This window comes from Varanus komodoensis, unplaced genomic scaffold, assembly GCF_004798865.1.
Source record: "Varanus komodoensis strain SLA01 unplaced genomic scaffold, ASM479886v1 scaffold5, whole genome shotgun sequence".
In the NCBI taxonomy this organism is placed as follows: Eukaryota; Metazoa; Chordata; class Lepidosauria; order Squamata; family Varanidae; genus Varanus; species Varanus komodoensis.
The window spans coordinates 19,946,041-19,963,033 of record NW_025336087.1 but is presented as its reverse complement, the minus strand read 5'-3'; the positions used below and the strand labels follow the sequence as shown (position 1 = coordinate 19,963,033).

The following is a 16,993-nucleotide window of genomic DNA, read 5'->3' as shown; positions in this document are numbered from 1 at the left end:
TCATCCTGAACATGAATGCCGTGAGAACATCTTCTGCAGGGTCAGTCAGCAAGGAGGGGGGCAAACTACCTTAGTCTACTCTTTCTTCATAGCCGCCTCTTGACATAACTGGGAAAGCATGAACTTTTAAAGCAGGAGGACAGGTTGATCAAAATGCTGTAGGGTGTGTGCAATTGGAGTTAACAGAATGCTTAAATACAAACCAGTCTACAGTTCTCAAATTGGAAGGGGATTCAAATTTTTAAAAATCAGATAACATTTGTATCATGGTAGATTTACAACTATTGCAGGAAATGACTGTCATTAACTTAAAAGTCAGTTTTACTCTGAGATGTGACCATTATTCAAATTAAGTGCAAGAATAATTTATAAAAGGTCAGATGGAGCCTAGTCTTTGACCTGATGCACATTTTGGAAGTAAGCTCTGTTGAACACAGTGGAACAACTTCCAAGGAAACATGCACAGAATTGTAAGTCTACTGCTTGATGCAAAAAATTGAGTTATTTAAAAGCTAACCATCTGTGAGATGAATCAAAGAATGCAATCCAGCAGACTCAGGATGTGGGCATCCTATGCAGGGTGGGAGAGGCAAGGAGGACCAAAGCACTTCCATGCTCCTCCTGCCCTGCAAAACATCTGGACAATTGATTCTGGCTTTCCAACTGTGGCACGTCAGAGCGGGAGCTGAGGCACTACCAGGATGCATCCCATCTTAGTAGTGTCAGTCTCACCCCTTCCCCAGCTCCAGAAAACTCCCTAAATTCCTCCTGAGGTCTTCTTATGACCTTGGAGAAGCAGCCAGAGAAGTTTTTTCCATACTGGTTGTGAGTGGACAGTGGGACCTAAGTGCAGAACCCCAGATCGGAGGTTGGAGCTCTTTTCTGAGCTTGGATCTGGGAAATGAAACAATCCTATAGCCCTGTAGATCACTCTTTTGCTTTTTATGTCTAATATGTTTTATTTGATGTCTTTTTACTGGATGAGCTTTAATTTTTTAATTATTAATCTGTCATTTTATCTGCATTATATTATCAGTTACCATATTGTGGCAAAATATTTTCGGCAATCATTTGTTTAACCTATGTATACTATCAATTCCAGATATATAGTGTATGCATACACGCATACATTCTGAGCAAGCGTTACAAGATTTTGCTATAAATGCAGACATATAGTCTAATCAGTGTTATACTGGTAAATTTTAAACTTCAGGGGCTCAGCACAGCAATCCCCACAACCATGCTTCCAAAGAAGAGTTAACCTGAAGTCAGCTATGCTGATCAATATCAAACAAACAAGTTTTAGCAGTTTTCTTCTTCACCTGGAGCAGGCCTCTTGTAAAGCTGATGGGTCTTAATTGCCCATTCAGAACTCCCAGATCCTTTGCATTACAATAGGGACACCATATTGCATTACAGGGACCATCTTATTGTTGCTAGGACAATCACTTTCTGCCCAGCTACAGTGATAAGTTCAAGGGGACTGAGAATTCTGAGGTGGCAGAAAACTATTTGTGTCCTTCTTAACCAGAAAACGCACATGCTACCAGTGAGCCTCAGCTGTGGTACACCACTGCATACAATTCATTGGTCACGTAGTGCTAGCTAACAGAAAGCACAACTGCAACGTAGGCCAGGTACAACAAAACATTTGGGATAATTCAATATGCATTGAAGAGGGAGGGCTTACCATGTTGATGGACAGCAGGAAGGAAGAAGTCCAACTCCCCATCACCACTACCACTGCCATCTTTAAAGAGGTCAGCAACTTCAAGAAGACACACAGAAATACACAATACACATATACACACATATATAACGAAGGAGACAGAAAGCACTATAAACACCCCTGGACAAAAAGCAAGCAAAGAAGCTATTCGTGAAAAACAAGACATGCCTTTGAAAGGTTATAGAACACTGATAAAGGCTAGGGATGCAGGGGACCCTTGCTGGTGTTTGAAGCTCTTAAGCTGTGGCTATGAAAGTGTGTGCTGTCATTAGGTATCAGTGACAAATGCTCAAGGGTGCATGTTGGAAGAGCATAGAATTTTGATAAGACAGACCTCTGAATGAAAAAGACTGCTGCAGGCTCAATAGATTGTTTGTGCACTGCAAATGCTGCTAAAACGAATACAACAGGGGTGATGGAATGATTGAAGTGCATTTAAAAGGTGGCTTCTCTGCTTCTTAATTTAAGGAAAATGTATATTATGGTTTGGTTTGGGTTTCAGAATCCTTTTAGGTGATGCATGGTAAATTCGAATGAAATGGCACCAGTAGAAATGAATTCCAAACCATTCTCATGAAGCAGTAACTCAAGAATTCCTGGGGAAGGAGTAGATGATGCTCCTTGATCCTTTGTGAATACAGCAACAGAGCTACGCAGAACCTCTATGCAGAAAGGCAGCTTCACTTCCTGAATGATGCTGATATGAACATGGCAACTGCAGCAAATTTGACTTGGTATTGGGGTAATTTGATCATCTCTGTCTTTTAAAAATATTTAATTGAGATGAACTATTCAGATTTATATTAGTACTTCCTCTCTCTCTCTCTCCCTCTCCCTCTCTCTTTCTATGAATCTGTGTGTGTGTGTGTGTGTGTGTGTGTGTGTGTGAGTGTGAGTGTGAGTGTGAGTGAATGAAGGTGTACACACACACAATCAAGCAAAACAGCAGTATGAAATAGCAAAATGTGTATTTCATTTCCTGTAACTGGCAAGGGTGAACCAGCTGCTGACTGGTTTGCCATTTGCTATGACAGTGGGGCTCCTTGCAACTTTGATTTTGAGCTTTGCAGAAGCTACCAGTAGTGCTCCAGGGTACAAAACTCAAACTAGAAGCTGCAATGGGTGAGGATCCCACCAAACTACACAGCACCAGCCTCCCTGCTAGATTATAACCGTTTGCCATGCCATGAACCAAGCAAAGGCAAATGTAGCAAAAAGTTTGTCTTTTGAACAATCTCAGGCTACCTAACAATACCCACTTTATTTAGAGCATGGCTGAGTTTAGCAATAATGAAGACACTCAGTGAACATCTGCAAAAGAACATTAGAGAGCTAATGCTCTCTTTCCAGGTAAAAATGCAATTTCAGCTTTAGAAGATCAAGTTTCCCATAATGGTGTAGGTATAATAAAATATCAAGCTCCCAACTAATACTGTGTACTTGTAGAGAGAAGCACATCTATGAACCTTTACCTGTTCCATCTGGATTCTGCAACTCCACTTTAAAAGCCTTTTCCAGCTCAGGGATAGAATTATCTGTAATGTTAACGATAATGTACTTGTATCTTTCTCCTGGCAGAAATTCCAAGGTGCCTGTAATATCCTGCAGCAAAAAGGGCTACTTATAGTTTTGTTCAAAACTTGTCATTGTATCAGCAAAAGCAATAGAATCAATCAGAAATAAGCCACATCGTGTACACCAAGAAATTATACACAAGTCCTCCCTGCTTTTATCAGCGAAGGCAAGAAGGTTTTATCCTGGCACATTTGAGAGAAGATGTCACTTGCTGGACTGCAAAGTAGTACCAGCTCCCATTCAGCTCCAGTTGAAGCAATTGTGACTGAATTGTGCCTGCACAATTTGCTGACTGTACCAAGTGAGGGTAGGTGTCCTTCACACACCAAGTACAAGGTATGGGCACAGGCTTGAATACAGGCCTCAGATGCACAGGAGCAGCTGGTGAGCTGATGATCTGTTGAACTCCTAGCACCCCCAGTCAGCTTCTGCTGATGCAGGATCCTGTGAGCTGCAGTCCAACACATCAAGAGGATGCCAGGTTTGGATCTGCAGAGCGGTCAAGGAAACTGCTCCATGGGAATGGTAGTACCTGGCATCCATGATGCACAGCAAGTGTGAGTGAACCGTGCTTATACGAATCTTGAATTCACTGCAGGCTCCGTCGCATCTTAAAAAATGGCATTCGAGGCCTGTCTTTTAGCCTGCATAAAGCATAGGTCCTTGTGATCACGCCTGGATCAACAGCACTGTACAGGGTGGTGTGTGTGTGTTTGCAAAGAACAGAAGGCAGGTGTAAACACAACAACCAGATATAACTGTAAAGCTAATTCGTGCCACCCACTTCTTCCAGTCGGCTATCCACATACCTGGTAATCTTGGGGACTGAATGCGGTTAATGGCACTGTTCTGTACTGTGCCAGAACCATTCCCAGCAGCCCTTGTGCTCGAACAACAAGCAACCGAACATGTCCTATCTCCTCCTGGACGGTAACATGGGGTGCTGTGAGGGCTGGCAGAATGATCTCATCACTGTCAGAGGGTGCCTGCCCCACGGAAAACTGCAGCAAACCTGGGAGGGTCAAGGCACAAATTGTGTCACCTTCAGTGACAAGTTATTTCCACATAAAAATAAACTTCAGCTCTACAGGTAAGTTTAATGCATTAATATTTGTGTAATGTCTGGGGAGGGCTCTGGTTTCCAGTCTGCTGGGATTTGGTAAAGGAACAATGATCTTAGTTATATGACTTTGCCAACTGAAGACAATTTCCAGTTAACATGGTCTTCAATCAGTAAGAATGTATCATGTTTTCCAGAAATTATTCTTCATGCAGCAACAATGACTTTGATACTTGGTGCTGTTGCCTGTATACTTTTAATTTAAGGAATGTAGTAGCTTTAGAAGAGAAAAGCTGGAGAAACAGGAGCTGAAGCAGAGCTGATCTTCCCACTAAGACTATCACCCGGTTTTTAAAAAAGTGGTTTGTGGTGCGATCCTATGGGAAAACATTCTGTGCCCTGCTTGGCTCTTGCCAGCAGGGTGAGAGAAGCAACAGAGGCTTTGGAACCTTTCGGCCCTTCACGGGATGTTTTGCTTGAGAAGTCTCCAAGCCAGGCTGGCTAACTGGCATTGCTGGAAGCATGGTGGGGACTGAGAGATCACTGAATTAAATGGATCCACAGCTGGCCTTTCCCAACCCACTGGCAAGCCCTCATCCATCAATCCTTCTCTTCCTCCTCAAGGCCGAAATGTGGACCTTGGAAAAGGGAGGTATCACAGCACTGTCCGTAGTGGCTGGAAAGGGCTTGGTGGCAGACACACCTGCTCAGATTTTCTCTTCTGAAGTTGCAGCTCTGGCTATTGCCTCCACACGGGGCAAAACCTCAGCCCCTCAAGACCCCTCAGCTGCCATCTAGGGCTTTAATTGTCTAAATTATATTATTAAAACCACATACACATGTATATAAGAAATAACCATTCAAGAAGAGTACATATTACATTTTAAATGATGCATTGCCACGTCTTGAAAGATGTATTCCCTTTATCCCAGTAGGGAGTGCCTGTAACATAGGAATAAGTCTGCTCCTACGCTGGAGCTCTGTGAGCTCTACTGGACCAACTCCTGAGCAGACTGGCATAGGAATGCACTGTAATTGCCTAGATTATGACCCTACCTTCCAACAAATACAACCTCCAACTGATTGTTTACAGCAGCTAGACAAACACAGTATTGGGTTGTATCTAGCTCCTGTCCTTTCTCTCATGGAAGGCTGTTTGATGCAGCAGAAGCTTCCCTCAGCTGAACAGGAATGCAGAGCATTTTGTGTGATTCCCTCTCCCCTGTAGCAATGTGGACACCCCCACCCCAAGGTTCTCTAGAGGGTTGAAGGATCCTTCAGAACAGTGCAAGAGGTAGAGCGGGAAGGGCTATCACCAAAAGCCACTGCTCTCCCAGCCTGCTGGTGGAAGCCTGCCCTGGATCCAGGAGCCTCTCACTGGTAGAGGGAAACCACCTGTGTACAACCTGGAGTATTTTGCTCATGATGCTTCTGAAGAAAATAACAGTTATTCCTAGCAAAAAGGATGAGTCATATGGATGTCCTCATACACTGAAATTAAGCAGACTATTATCCATTACCATACGGGTGGTCACTGGCTTTGACAGTGATGTAGGTAGTTTCTTTCTCTGGATCTAAACTTGCTCCACTAGTTGGGGTTGAACCTATTTTTCCATCTTTAGCAACAGCAGACACCAAAGTCACCTGGAAATATTCATTCAGCTCAGGAATATCATCATCAAGCACAAACAAATTCAAAACCTGGAAAGAAAAGCAATTAAATGAAAATGAATGCATTAAAGAAAGGCAAGTCCATTCTTCTCAGTAATAGCTATTTAGTAATTACTGCTGCTTCTATTCCAGCCTGAAAACTTATTTTTGCAATCAGTTTTGAGGACAAAAAGACTTATTTCAGGCAATTAAAATTCAATGTCTAGAATAATTTTTAATGGGTCACAAAGCTCATGTAAGCTTTTCTGGTCTACTGACAATTATTCTCATCTGTTTACATTATTTATATGCCACCTCATTAACAAAAAGTTCTCTGTGGCAACACAGAATAAATTTTAAATAAAGTAACAAAACAATAAAATATGAGATGAACTGTAGCATGGAAACATTACAGAAAATCAGGAACTGTCCAAGAAATGGAAAGCAAGGAGTGAACATTAGCAAACCAAAGGACAGAGTTAAAAGAATGCAACAGAATTCAACTAAGAGGGTCTTTGCCTGACAGTGAAAGGACATCACATTTATGCAAGGTAGAGTTCTCTGGGGAGGATGTTCCACCGCTGGTGTGTGGCCACAGAAAAAGTCCTTTAATTCATAGCCACCCACTACACCTCATGTGCCAGTGGCACTCACAGAAACACCTCCATGAAGGATTCTGGGTCCCAGCAGCAGGCATGTGTCGGGCTCGTTAAGTTTAAAGGCTTTGAAGACATTTCAGTACACAAAGGGCAATGCTCAGACATTGAAAGCCCTGCGCAGGGTTTCTGATTTTCTGATTGTGAGTTGGAAAGATGCTGCAATGCTTCTAGCCTGACTTCCAGTCTGCCTTCAGTGGAAATGGATAGGTTGTTTATTAATAATGATAGCTCTGAACTAGCATTTGTATCTTTTTAGGTTACAGACAGGAATAACATTTCATGAGTGTGGCAGTGCTTGTACAATGGGACTTTTTTGCTTTCTCCTTCCCCTTGCAAGCCCTTCTCCAATTCTAACTCTGGAGGGTTCCACAAAGTTCTAGAGAAGATTTTGAGGATAAGCAAGGGCTCCGGTGGGAGGGAGAATTGCACCTCCCATAGTGGAAACAATTTTCCATGGGAAAACTCAAAGGAATTTCACAGAACAACTCTAAACACAAGAGTCAGTAAAGCATACAACTTTTCCATCATTTCTCATTGATTTTAACAAGAATATAGGATTTACCTCTGATCTCTGAAAAGGAAGAAATGAGATCTTTCCACTAGTGTTAGCAAAATCACGAACAGAGTAATTAATGCTGTTAGAATCAACCTGAGAGATACTATAATACACAGAAACGTGGTCCAGAGCTCCCCTGGTGCGTTCCACTACACAAGACGTGGTAGAACCTTCTTCAGCCACCTGTAAGCCAACAAGATTTTAATGAAACTGAAAAATACTTGTCTTGAAGTTTGAGTGAAAATGTAGCAGAACTTTATACCAATCATGTTCAAAATAATACCAACTTCTTCAAATATATCAATCAACATTGACTTGTGCTTAGGAAGAAAAGCCTTTTAAAAGATGTTTTGAATTTATTTTCAAAGCATTTTACGCCACTCCTCTGAGCAGCTTACATAAATTAATTTTAAAAAACTGCCTCTGCCTTCAAACATAAAAGATGTCATAAAAGGAAAGATGGAGGAGGAGGAGGAGAAAGGAGATTGAGAACTGGTGCCTAAGCTGTATTGGTTCTTATACTAACCTGCTGGGATGGAAACTGTTCAGGATACTGAATAGGAACTAGTCTCTGGCTTCTTAACAGAGCTCTCTTTGTGACTATCAGCAACAACACACTGCATGGCCTTTCATGGCTCCCCCCACTGTGGCCCTGTCAGCAGATGTGGAAAGTTGAAAGAGTGGCTTTCCCCTCACCATCCAAGTGAATGGATTAATTCTGTCATTCACTTGAATATGGAAGGGGGAAGCCAGCCCGCTGAAAAGAAAGGACAGGAGAGGAACCGAAGCCCAGCTCCAGCCAAACATCCCATTGCCTCAAAGGTCTTGGGTAGAAAATGAACTTCAGCCCCCCACCCAACCATTTTTAACAGGGCATCTCCCTGCCCACTGATTCCCATTCAACTGAATAGAGACGTTGCACTATTTGCAGAAGGGTAAAATAGTCTGGCATGTACTGGAGACTGGTCCTTTGAGGGCCGTGCCCCTGAATGCATCACCTGGGGACCAGAAGCAGTGCTCAGAAGAGGTCTAGGAGGTCATCTAGCCCAACACCCTACTGGGCATGTGCACTTGTTAAGATAGAGGTGGAGGAGCCCTGAGCATCTCCTTTGTACAAAAGCCTCAAGGAAAATCTGGTTCTTCTGACATGTGCCTGAGGGGCTTCTGAAATGAAATGCCCTCCTTGCTCTTCCAGCACATCCCTTTTAACAACAGCAGGGACTTAGGAGACAGCCCCCTTGACAAGAAGACACACAGAGATTTTAGAGCCTATGTAAATTAGCATATGCTTTTTACTCCTGTTGGCCTGGTCCTGAGGCCCCAGATCTTCTTGCATGAGAACCTTTTGGGCAGCAGGACAAATCAACGTGCTGAGCACGTCTGTGCATTGTAGCAGCCATGTGGAGTTCCTGCCACCATGGGAACCATGCTGTTGGCATAACAGGCGAAGTTAAGACGGCACTAGTTGGAAACTATGCCTCCTCTGCTTCTCTTCACCTGTAGCCTTAGATGAGGATGATGACTCCGAGCATTCAGAGCCTTTCATGCATGCAGCCTCCATCATGCTTAGACAACCCTGTAATGAACAGAGTCCCGTGATGCCTGTGGTGGGCTGCAGTGGAAGAAAAACCAGTGCTGCCTAATGAGCTCATGGTTCAGGTGGGCTCGTACTGATGACTTTGTGTTGCATTCCCTACCTCTGGAATGCATGCTCCTGTGAAACCAAATAGGCCGTTGGCATTATCACTCTTCTGGATTCTTAACATCGCGGTTGCATTTCCCTTTGAAATCCGTGCTCCCCCATGAACAGAGATGAGCTTAAGGATGAACAGCTCCTCTCCTTCCTCTTCTTTGTCATCTCTGGCAGAAACAATGAATGACTTATTGGTTTCTCCCTCTCGATATTCCAAGTACCCAGAGATCGGGTGCAAATCAGCTCTTGCTGGAGTGGCATGAAGTTCATTGATCTCTTCCTTCATCAATTTACGTTCATAAAGTCTCACGTCTTGCATCAAGCCTGTGAACCGGCTGCTGCCATTCACACCAGCACCAATTCTTATTATTCCCGGTCCTACAAAAGAAACATTCATGTAATCCTTTTAACACCTGAACATTTTTTTAAATGAAATGCATCCCCTCTGCACACACACACACACACACACACACACAGAGAAATTGCTTCCTCAACCTTGTGCAGAGCCCTGGCTCTCTTTGCAGTCAAGTTATCAAGTCACATTTCCAGACAGTCACCTTTTTATATGATGCACAAGCAAGCATTGCCTCAGTTTCTAGACACTATCCTCTTGCAGCCAAAAAACAACAATTCCAGACAAGCTTTGAATCTCACCATACCTCATAAGCTTCAGTTAGTTCCCTGCTTTAGAGAATCAGGGGAGAGAGTTGTTGTGAAGCTGGCACCACTTCTTCAAGCTGAGCAGGCCATCAAGACCTCAAGGTAGGTCTTTCCACAGGGTCGTCTGCCTGGCTGTAAGTCTTTTCAGGCAACCCAGGGCCCTTCATGGCCTCTCTCTTTTCCTATGATGCCTGCTCTTGGGTCTTGTAGCCACAGCCTCTTGACGTTTTCATTGCGAGCCAGCATCCCCATGCACTCAGAGGACCTACCTTGGCTTTCCTTCCAGAGATTAGATGACAGATGGGCATTCTCCTCTGCCTCCACTACTTTCACCCATTCTCCTGCTTCCATGTCCTCGGTGCCCTGACAATGCCTTCCTTCCACTTCCTGCTCCCCCTCTGAGTCAGAAACAGTTCCCATGTCTCCCTGGGGCATATCTGTGTTAGCTCCAGTCCCTGCAGCCCCCCCATATACACATGCACCCTACAAGTGGTAATTTTTTTTAAATGTCCTATTATTAACAGGATGCAATTGTTCTTCTTCCATTGCATTTATAGCCTGCTTTCTTTCCTCTTGCAAGGAACCCAAGGTAGCTTACATTTTATCTTCGCAACAACAACCCTGTGAGGTAGGCTAGATGAGAGTAAGTGACTGGACTGGTAAGCTTCATAGCCAAGGGGAGCTAGAACCCAGGTCTCCAGGTCCCCTGTCCAGCTCTCTGAGCACCACAACACACTGGCTCTCTTAATGTGTTAGAACAGAATTGTTTTTGTTGTATCTCACCATGAAAAATACAAACAGTTTAATGTACTGTTTCTATTGCTTAGCAAAGACATCAACCAGTTCAGTCTTAACAGCAGCACAAAAGGGAGTGTCATCTTGATGCTGTTCTTCAGTATTAAAGTAGCAGTGCACAGTGAAAACATAGTAAAAATGGACTGTTTTGGTTCAGACTTTGGGAAATAATGTTTTGAACCTGGTTCATTTTATCTAACCACAGTTTGAACAAGCCAGAATTATCCAGGTTTGGAAATAACAGAAACCGTGGTCTGTTCAGAAGCAAAATGGAAACTTTCAATTTCTGTTTTGTGCATGGTTTCCTTAGTTTGACATGCGAACCCACACCTTGGGTTTACTTCTCCCCTGACAAGCCAGAGAAATAACACACACACAAATCATCTGTTATTTCTCTGCCTTGTTGGGAGAAAGACATGCCGGATATCCAGGTTCATACACCACACTTAACAAGCTGCAGCCAGAAGGCCTGTGGGGTGTTTAGCCATTCTTGCTAGTGGTGGGAGGGATCAGGTAGCCAGTATGAGCACACTGCATACGCAAGAGGCTCACCATGATGTGAAAACTGGCTCACTATTATTTAAAAAAGAAGCAGTCAACAGATCACTGTTCAGGCCACTTCGGAGTTGTGATTCAGTTTGTTTCTGCAGCAGTTCTTTGAGAAGTACAAATAAACGAGATGATACATTGGTGCAGTGGTTTAAACTGCTGTGCTGCTGGGCTGGTTGATCGAAAGGTCACCGGTTCGAATCTGCACATCGGGGTGAGTTCCCGTTGCTCCATCCTGGCTCCTGCCAACCTTGCAGTTCGAAAGCATGCAAATGCAAGTAGATAAAAAGGTACCACTTTGGTGGGCAGGTAACAGCGTTCCATGCACTTTGGTGTTTAGTCATGCCAGCCACATGACCACGGAGACTATCTGCGGACAAACGCAGCTAGGAAACGGAGATGAGTACCACCCCCTAGAGTCAGGCATGACTGGACTTCACGTCAAGGGGAAACCTTTAGCTTTACCTTTTACATTCAAAAAATGGCAGACTGTTTCCCAAGACTTGAAGCCATTATGTTACATTAAAACAATTCACTGATACAGTGCAGAGCTGTTGAAGCTGTAATATTGGGATCGTTTCCCTGTTGATAGTACAATATTGCTTTGCCATTCGTTTCTAAGAAACAAAAAGAAGTCATTGTATAGAAAGTGTCAGAAATATCCTGACATTGCCCTGTGCAACTACAAAAAAAACTTGTTCATTTATGCAGTTATCCATATTCTATCTGACATCAGGAAAATTTTGTATACTGTTCTAATATTTGGGATCTGCTTCCATTCCTGAATGGAATGTGGGCCTGTCAAATTTCAGAGAGAACAGAAAAGCTAAAGGTCATTAAGGCATGTTGCTTACCGTTGGCAATCGCTTCACCTTTGAGGCTTCTGAGGCTTCCAGGCACAGGATTTCCATCAATGAAAAATTCAATTATTCCATCATCCAGTGTAATCAGCAGATGAAGCCAAATATTCTCCTCTAAGTATTTCATGACTGTTATCTTAGCCACAAATGTCCCATTAGACTGCAATGGTGTGTAGTAAAGCTGTGCAGAAACATGAGATTCATTGGTGTGGACTTTCACTCCGTAGTACAATGTTCCTTTGCTATTGTCTTTTGCCATTATAAATCCATTGCAATTGGCACTAGGAATTACCCATGCAGAAAATGTGAAGCTGTCAAGAGATTTGTTCTTAAAGACAGGGACCTCAGGCACGATTATCCCATAAGCATCCTCTTCACCACTAAAATACAAAGCATCTGTTCCAGTGTGATGACGCCGCATGTGAGGCTGCAGCTGCACTGACTTGGAGAACCTGCCGAGCAATAAGTAATCAGTCATTGGAGGCAACCCTTCTTTGAATGTGCTGGATAGTATTTCCCAGCCAATTCGGACATCTCCAAATGTTCCCTGCTGCCTCCAGACCGTAAAGTTGGTAATGTAGGACATATCATCTTCTGACAGAACATCTTCAGCTATCTCCCTTTCCTGGCTTTCAGGATCTAGGATGAAGACTCCAAAGGGGTCATCATTAAATGGGATCACCACAGTCACTGAAAGGTTCGTTTGAGCTAACTGGCCACCTGGACCTGGGGACCCACCTGAAATTTTAAAAACAAAAACAAAAAAAAACATTCAGCAAACTTCATATAGAATTTACTCTACCACTCTATGATCAGCATCACTACTATTAAAACTTGACCAATTCTGTTCCCCCACCACCACCATTTTCCCCATCACAGCTAACCCTGGGGATAAGCAAGACTGACAGGCAGCCCATGGTCACCCAATGAACCTCATGGCTAGGTGGGGTTTTGAACTCAGGTACCTTCAGTCCTCAGCAACCACTTTATCCACTGCACCAGACTCATTCTCAGCCAAATGTGTTACAAGCGCTGCACTCAAAATGACTGTGGCAATGAATAAAACCAGTTCACGGAATTAGTAGGTTCGAAGGATACAACTTCTGGAAATGGAACTGACTAATAGTACAGCCCTAGGGCTGCTAGACAGAGTTCAGGCAGCCATAGGAAATTTTGGAGAGCCAGTACTGACCTCAGCAATGCGCTCTGAGGTTGCAACTGGGACTTCCAGTCCGGAGTGCCCTTCCTTTGCTCTGGCAGCCATTATGAGAAGATTGACCTCAGCATTGGAGGATGGGGGAGGGAAAGAATGAAGCTACAACAGGATGCAATGTATCCTGGTTGCACCTCAGCTTGTCCTCCTCACAAGCAAGGACAAACAACTTAAGGTGTAATCCTGTGCATGTTTTGATAAACAGGGGCATGCAGGAAGTTGTAGGCCTTTTATTGTCTGAAAATGCATATGACTGTGCATTTAGATGTCAAAATGGCCCATCTATACCGATTGCTTGATTGAAGAAATGACCTTTGCCTCTGCACTCCTTCGATTATCATTAGGATGCCCTTAATCCTCCACTTCAGTCAGTTACAGGCGGCCACACTGGCCTGCCTTGTAAACTGCCTTATATTTAATCCAGTTTGCTGGATGCTGTTAACACTGACTGGTGGTGGCTTTCTGTGAAGGAGGTTTTCCCAGCCCTTCTTGGAGATGGGGATTGTATGTGATGTATGTGGTCTACCACTGAGTTATGGGGCTTCTTTTGAGTTAGCATGTATGAACCACATTGTGCTGCAGGTGTGAATGTCTCCATCACAAAAAGCAGCACACAAAAATAGCATGGCAAAAAGCTGATGTCAGCTCCAGGATATAAGCAGCAGGCATCCTTGACTGATCTGCCAGGTCCAGGACAATAGAAATGGAAGGGGAACTAAGGCTTGGAGAGATGTAGCAAAGCCAGAGGCAAAGTCTGAGTCAGAAACAAGCAAGGCTCAGATTCTAGCAAGGCATGACCAGAGCTAAGGCAATGTCAAGTCATGTGAGAATCAAGACATGAATGAAGATACTGCAGGATTTGAGAAAGCAGGCAACTCAGGCACATAAAGCAACAACTACACTCATGTGATCCTTATAAAACTGAGCACCACTGAATTGCCTTTTATAGCACTTCCTGTGACTTCCAGGGGGTCTGCATTATTGCACTTGCCCTAATCCTGCAAGTACCTACAGGTTCAGTGCTAATTCTGCAAGTACTTGCAACAAAAACCAGACTGCCTTCTCTATTAGACCACTAGAGGGAGATGCACTGCTTTGCTCAACCTGACACCTAAACTAATTTCTTCTTTCTGGCATGCTATTTTCCACTGAACAATCAAACATGACAACCTGTCTCCCTCAGTCCCCATAACATAAACACACCTGCAGCACAAGTGATACAACACAGAAAAGAATTCTGATGCAATTAGCTGGCTCTAGTTGGTTTGGTGGGGCAGGAAGTTTTATATGCGGCCACTTCAAGTAAACTAAAAGTGTACAGTATTATACAATGTATTAAAGAAAAACAAGTGGCCAGAGCGTTCTTTGAGACAGCAGTATATGTTTCTGAAATTAGCACATTATTTAAATATTGCTATGTTACAAGCTGTAGAAAATGACAGATTACTATTTTTAAACATGAATATTAAGCCTCTGTACTCCTTGTACAGCATATGCAATAATCTGATATGAATATGCACTTGAGTAATTAGAAAAGTCTGAGAACTACTCCTTTTGGGGAGTAATCTTTTGCCCTAGGAAAACAGATGTTAATTTTCCATCCCTGGCTACTTTTCCATTGGTTTTCTGTGCAGCACCTTCAGATTTGGACACAGGGACTCCACTCTACCTGAAGCATTCACCAGCCTAAGCACGTAAAGTTCATTGAATTCAGGAATTTTATCAGGAATCGCATGAAGAGTTATGGGTTGCAACCATTCACCATCTAAGAACCATACGAGCCCCGAGACTTCATAGAATTCCTCTCCTGGGTTTAAGGCAGAATTGTTTTCAAACAGTTGCCATGTCAAAGAGACGTTACCGAAGTAGCCTCTGTGTCTCAGAACCCTGTAGAGTAGATACAACAAGGGCAATTTTATCCTTGGACAAGAAGCAGCAAGAGCAATGAGAAGGAGAAGAGGCATAGTTTAAAAAATTTTTAAATTTACAATCCTGCACAAAATCCCTCTAAATACCTTCTTAGGGAAGAAGCAAAGGACATCCTGAAATTTGTTTGCATTTTCAACCCAGTTCTATAGGTCCCAGGATTGGAGTTTTGTTTTGTTTTTTGCCTGTTACTGGCAACAGTGGCCTTGCATTTAGAGATAATTTGATAAAGCAGCATCCTAACTCTGGCTAGAATCCAAAGAGCTACTTTAGAGATGCCCAGGAGGCAGGGTGCTCATCCAGGAGAGGATTTTTTGCTAGTTTCCTCGAGTCCAAGATGCCCGTGCATCACTCTATCATAAATGTTGCGATGGATCCAGAACTAGCTGAACATGCCTTGCTATCCCTTATCAGGAACCCTGATACAAGACTGCCATATAAAGGTTAGAGATACAGAGACATGTACCTGCAAAAAAGCATGTTCATTGCACAACATCATGTTGCCAAACTAAGCTCTCAGCTCACATCACGACTGGGGCCAACACAAGCTACCATACAGCATCCAAACACCTGCCGTTGCCCAGGTGGTGCTTCTCCTATGGGGAGCAGTCACACATCAGACGCCTGAGCATAAACCTGGCATTTGCATGCCCCATTAGGACACAGCACAGAGGAATCCTTATTCATGGGAATGGGTCTGCCCAAACAAAGCACCTGAGCACAACAATCACACACCAAGGCAGAAGGGGGAAGGGATGCTACTGGCTTCTTACAGGGGACTGGTCTGTACTTTGCTGCGCCTGTGCCAAGGCTAGCTGAGAGCCAGGCAGGCTAGCTGGCCCTGTCACTGGCAACACAACAAGATAGACTCAAACAGCCAACATTAGCTGGGATGGATTGGACAGGTCACGTTACATCACAAATCCCCTTTATTATGAAGAGGATTAAACCTCTATTCAATTTATTAAGGCAGACAACAACAAACGGCAGGCTAGCGGGAGCTGCTCCACAGCTACTGTGTTTATCCCCAAGGGGCTTTCTCATCTGTGGGAGCAGAGGGGACTCTCCTACACAAGCAAGGACTTCCCCACTCATGTCCGCCTGGGGGACTGCTTGGTGTATGCAGCCCTGGCCAGGGATGCAGAACCTCAGGCTCAGGGGCCAAATCCAACCCTCTGCCACCCACCCCATGTGCTCTGTCTCCTCCCTTGGCCTCACATCCTTCCCTCCAGGAGTTGGTTTGGTGCCATTTGTTTCCCCCATGCCAGATGGGGGAGCAGCAGCAAGAAGGCTGAAATGCTTCTGCTGAAACAGAATTGCTAAGAGTAAAGATTTGGACGGAGAATAGGCTGGGATTTTGGAACTGCTCCTTTTGCCTTTTACAGTGCTACAGTAGACCCACTTCTCCCAAAGTACAGCATTCCAGGGTGGAGATTTTAGACTCTGAATCTGAGCTAGGAAAAGAGGTGAAGTTGTAATGCTTAGCAAGTGCCAGGGTTAACAAAGGGAGATATAACCCAGGGGCTGGTGAAAGCCAGACTGACTCTGGTTTGGGGAAGTCACTACAGAATAGGGAGGGTCAGAGGGCCAGAGGCGGAGGTCTGTGACATTATTGGCCTGGTGGTTTGCCATGAAGTCAAACAAGAAGACCAATTAAACAACATCTGGTATTCATGCTGCATGACCCAGAGGCAGCACAAACCTCCCTCACTGTGGAGCCAGCTTCATCTGGAGGGAAATGGAGGAGGGGATTCACTTTCTGGTGTAGGCAAGAAAGTATCACACAATTAGAAAGATCATTAATTTGATAGATGCTTTTCCCTAACCCTAACCCTGATATAATGAGGTTTGAGGAATGATTTTGCTGTATGGTATTCTGCCTTAGATTAGGACATTTACAATGTCGCCTGCTGAGTCTCTTAGTAACTCATTGTGTATAACAAAGGATAATATTCTCATTGAATGTTGTTGTTATGCACTGAAAAGTCATCTCCAACTTATGGAGATTCTATGAATGAAAGACGTCCAAAAGGTCCTGTCCCTGTTCTAAATCCCTGTTCTAAATTCC

The 16,993-nt window shown here is 43.8% G+C and overlaps 1 protein-coding gene across 1 annotated transcript in view; it reads right to left on the bottom strand.

The window, feature by feature from the left end:
- The window catches only part of ADGRV1 (adhesion G protein-coupled receptor V1), a 307,411-nt gene that overhangs the window by 229,054 nt on the left and 61,364 nt on the right, over positions 1-16,993 (bottom strand). Inside the window, exons 19-26 of the mRNA XM_044446125.1 lie at positions 14,669-14,886; positions 11,781-12,524; positions 8,927-9,300; positions 7,236-7,412; positions 5,885-6,065; positions 4,114-4,316; positions 3,202-3,331; positions 1,691-1,768 (exon numbers count right to left, since the gene is read on the bottom strand). Of these exons, the coding sequence (XP_044302060.1) occupies positions 1,691-1,768; positions 3,202-3,331; positions 4,114-4,316; positions 5,885-6,065; positions 7,236-7,412; positions 8,927-9,300; positions 11,781-12,524; positions 14,669-14,886 (2,105 nt within the window). The remainder of the gene's footprint in view (positions 1-1,690; positions 1,769-3,201; positions 3,332-4,113; positions 4,317-5,884; positions 6,066-7,235; positions 7,413-8,926; positions 9,301-11,780; positions 12,525-14,668; positions 14,887-16,993) is intronic.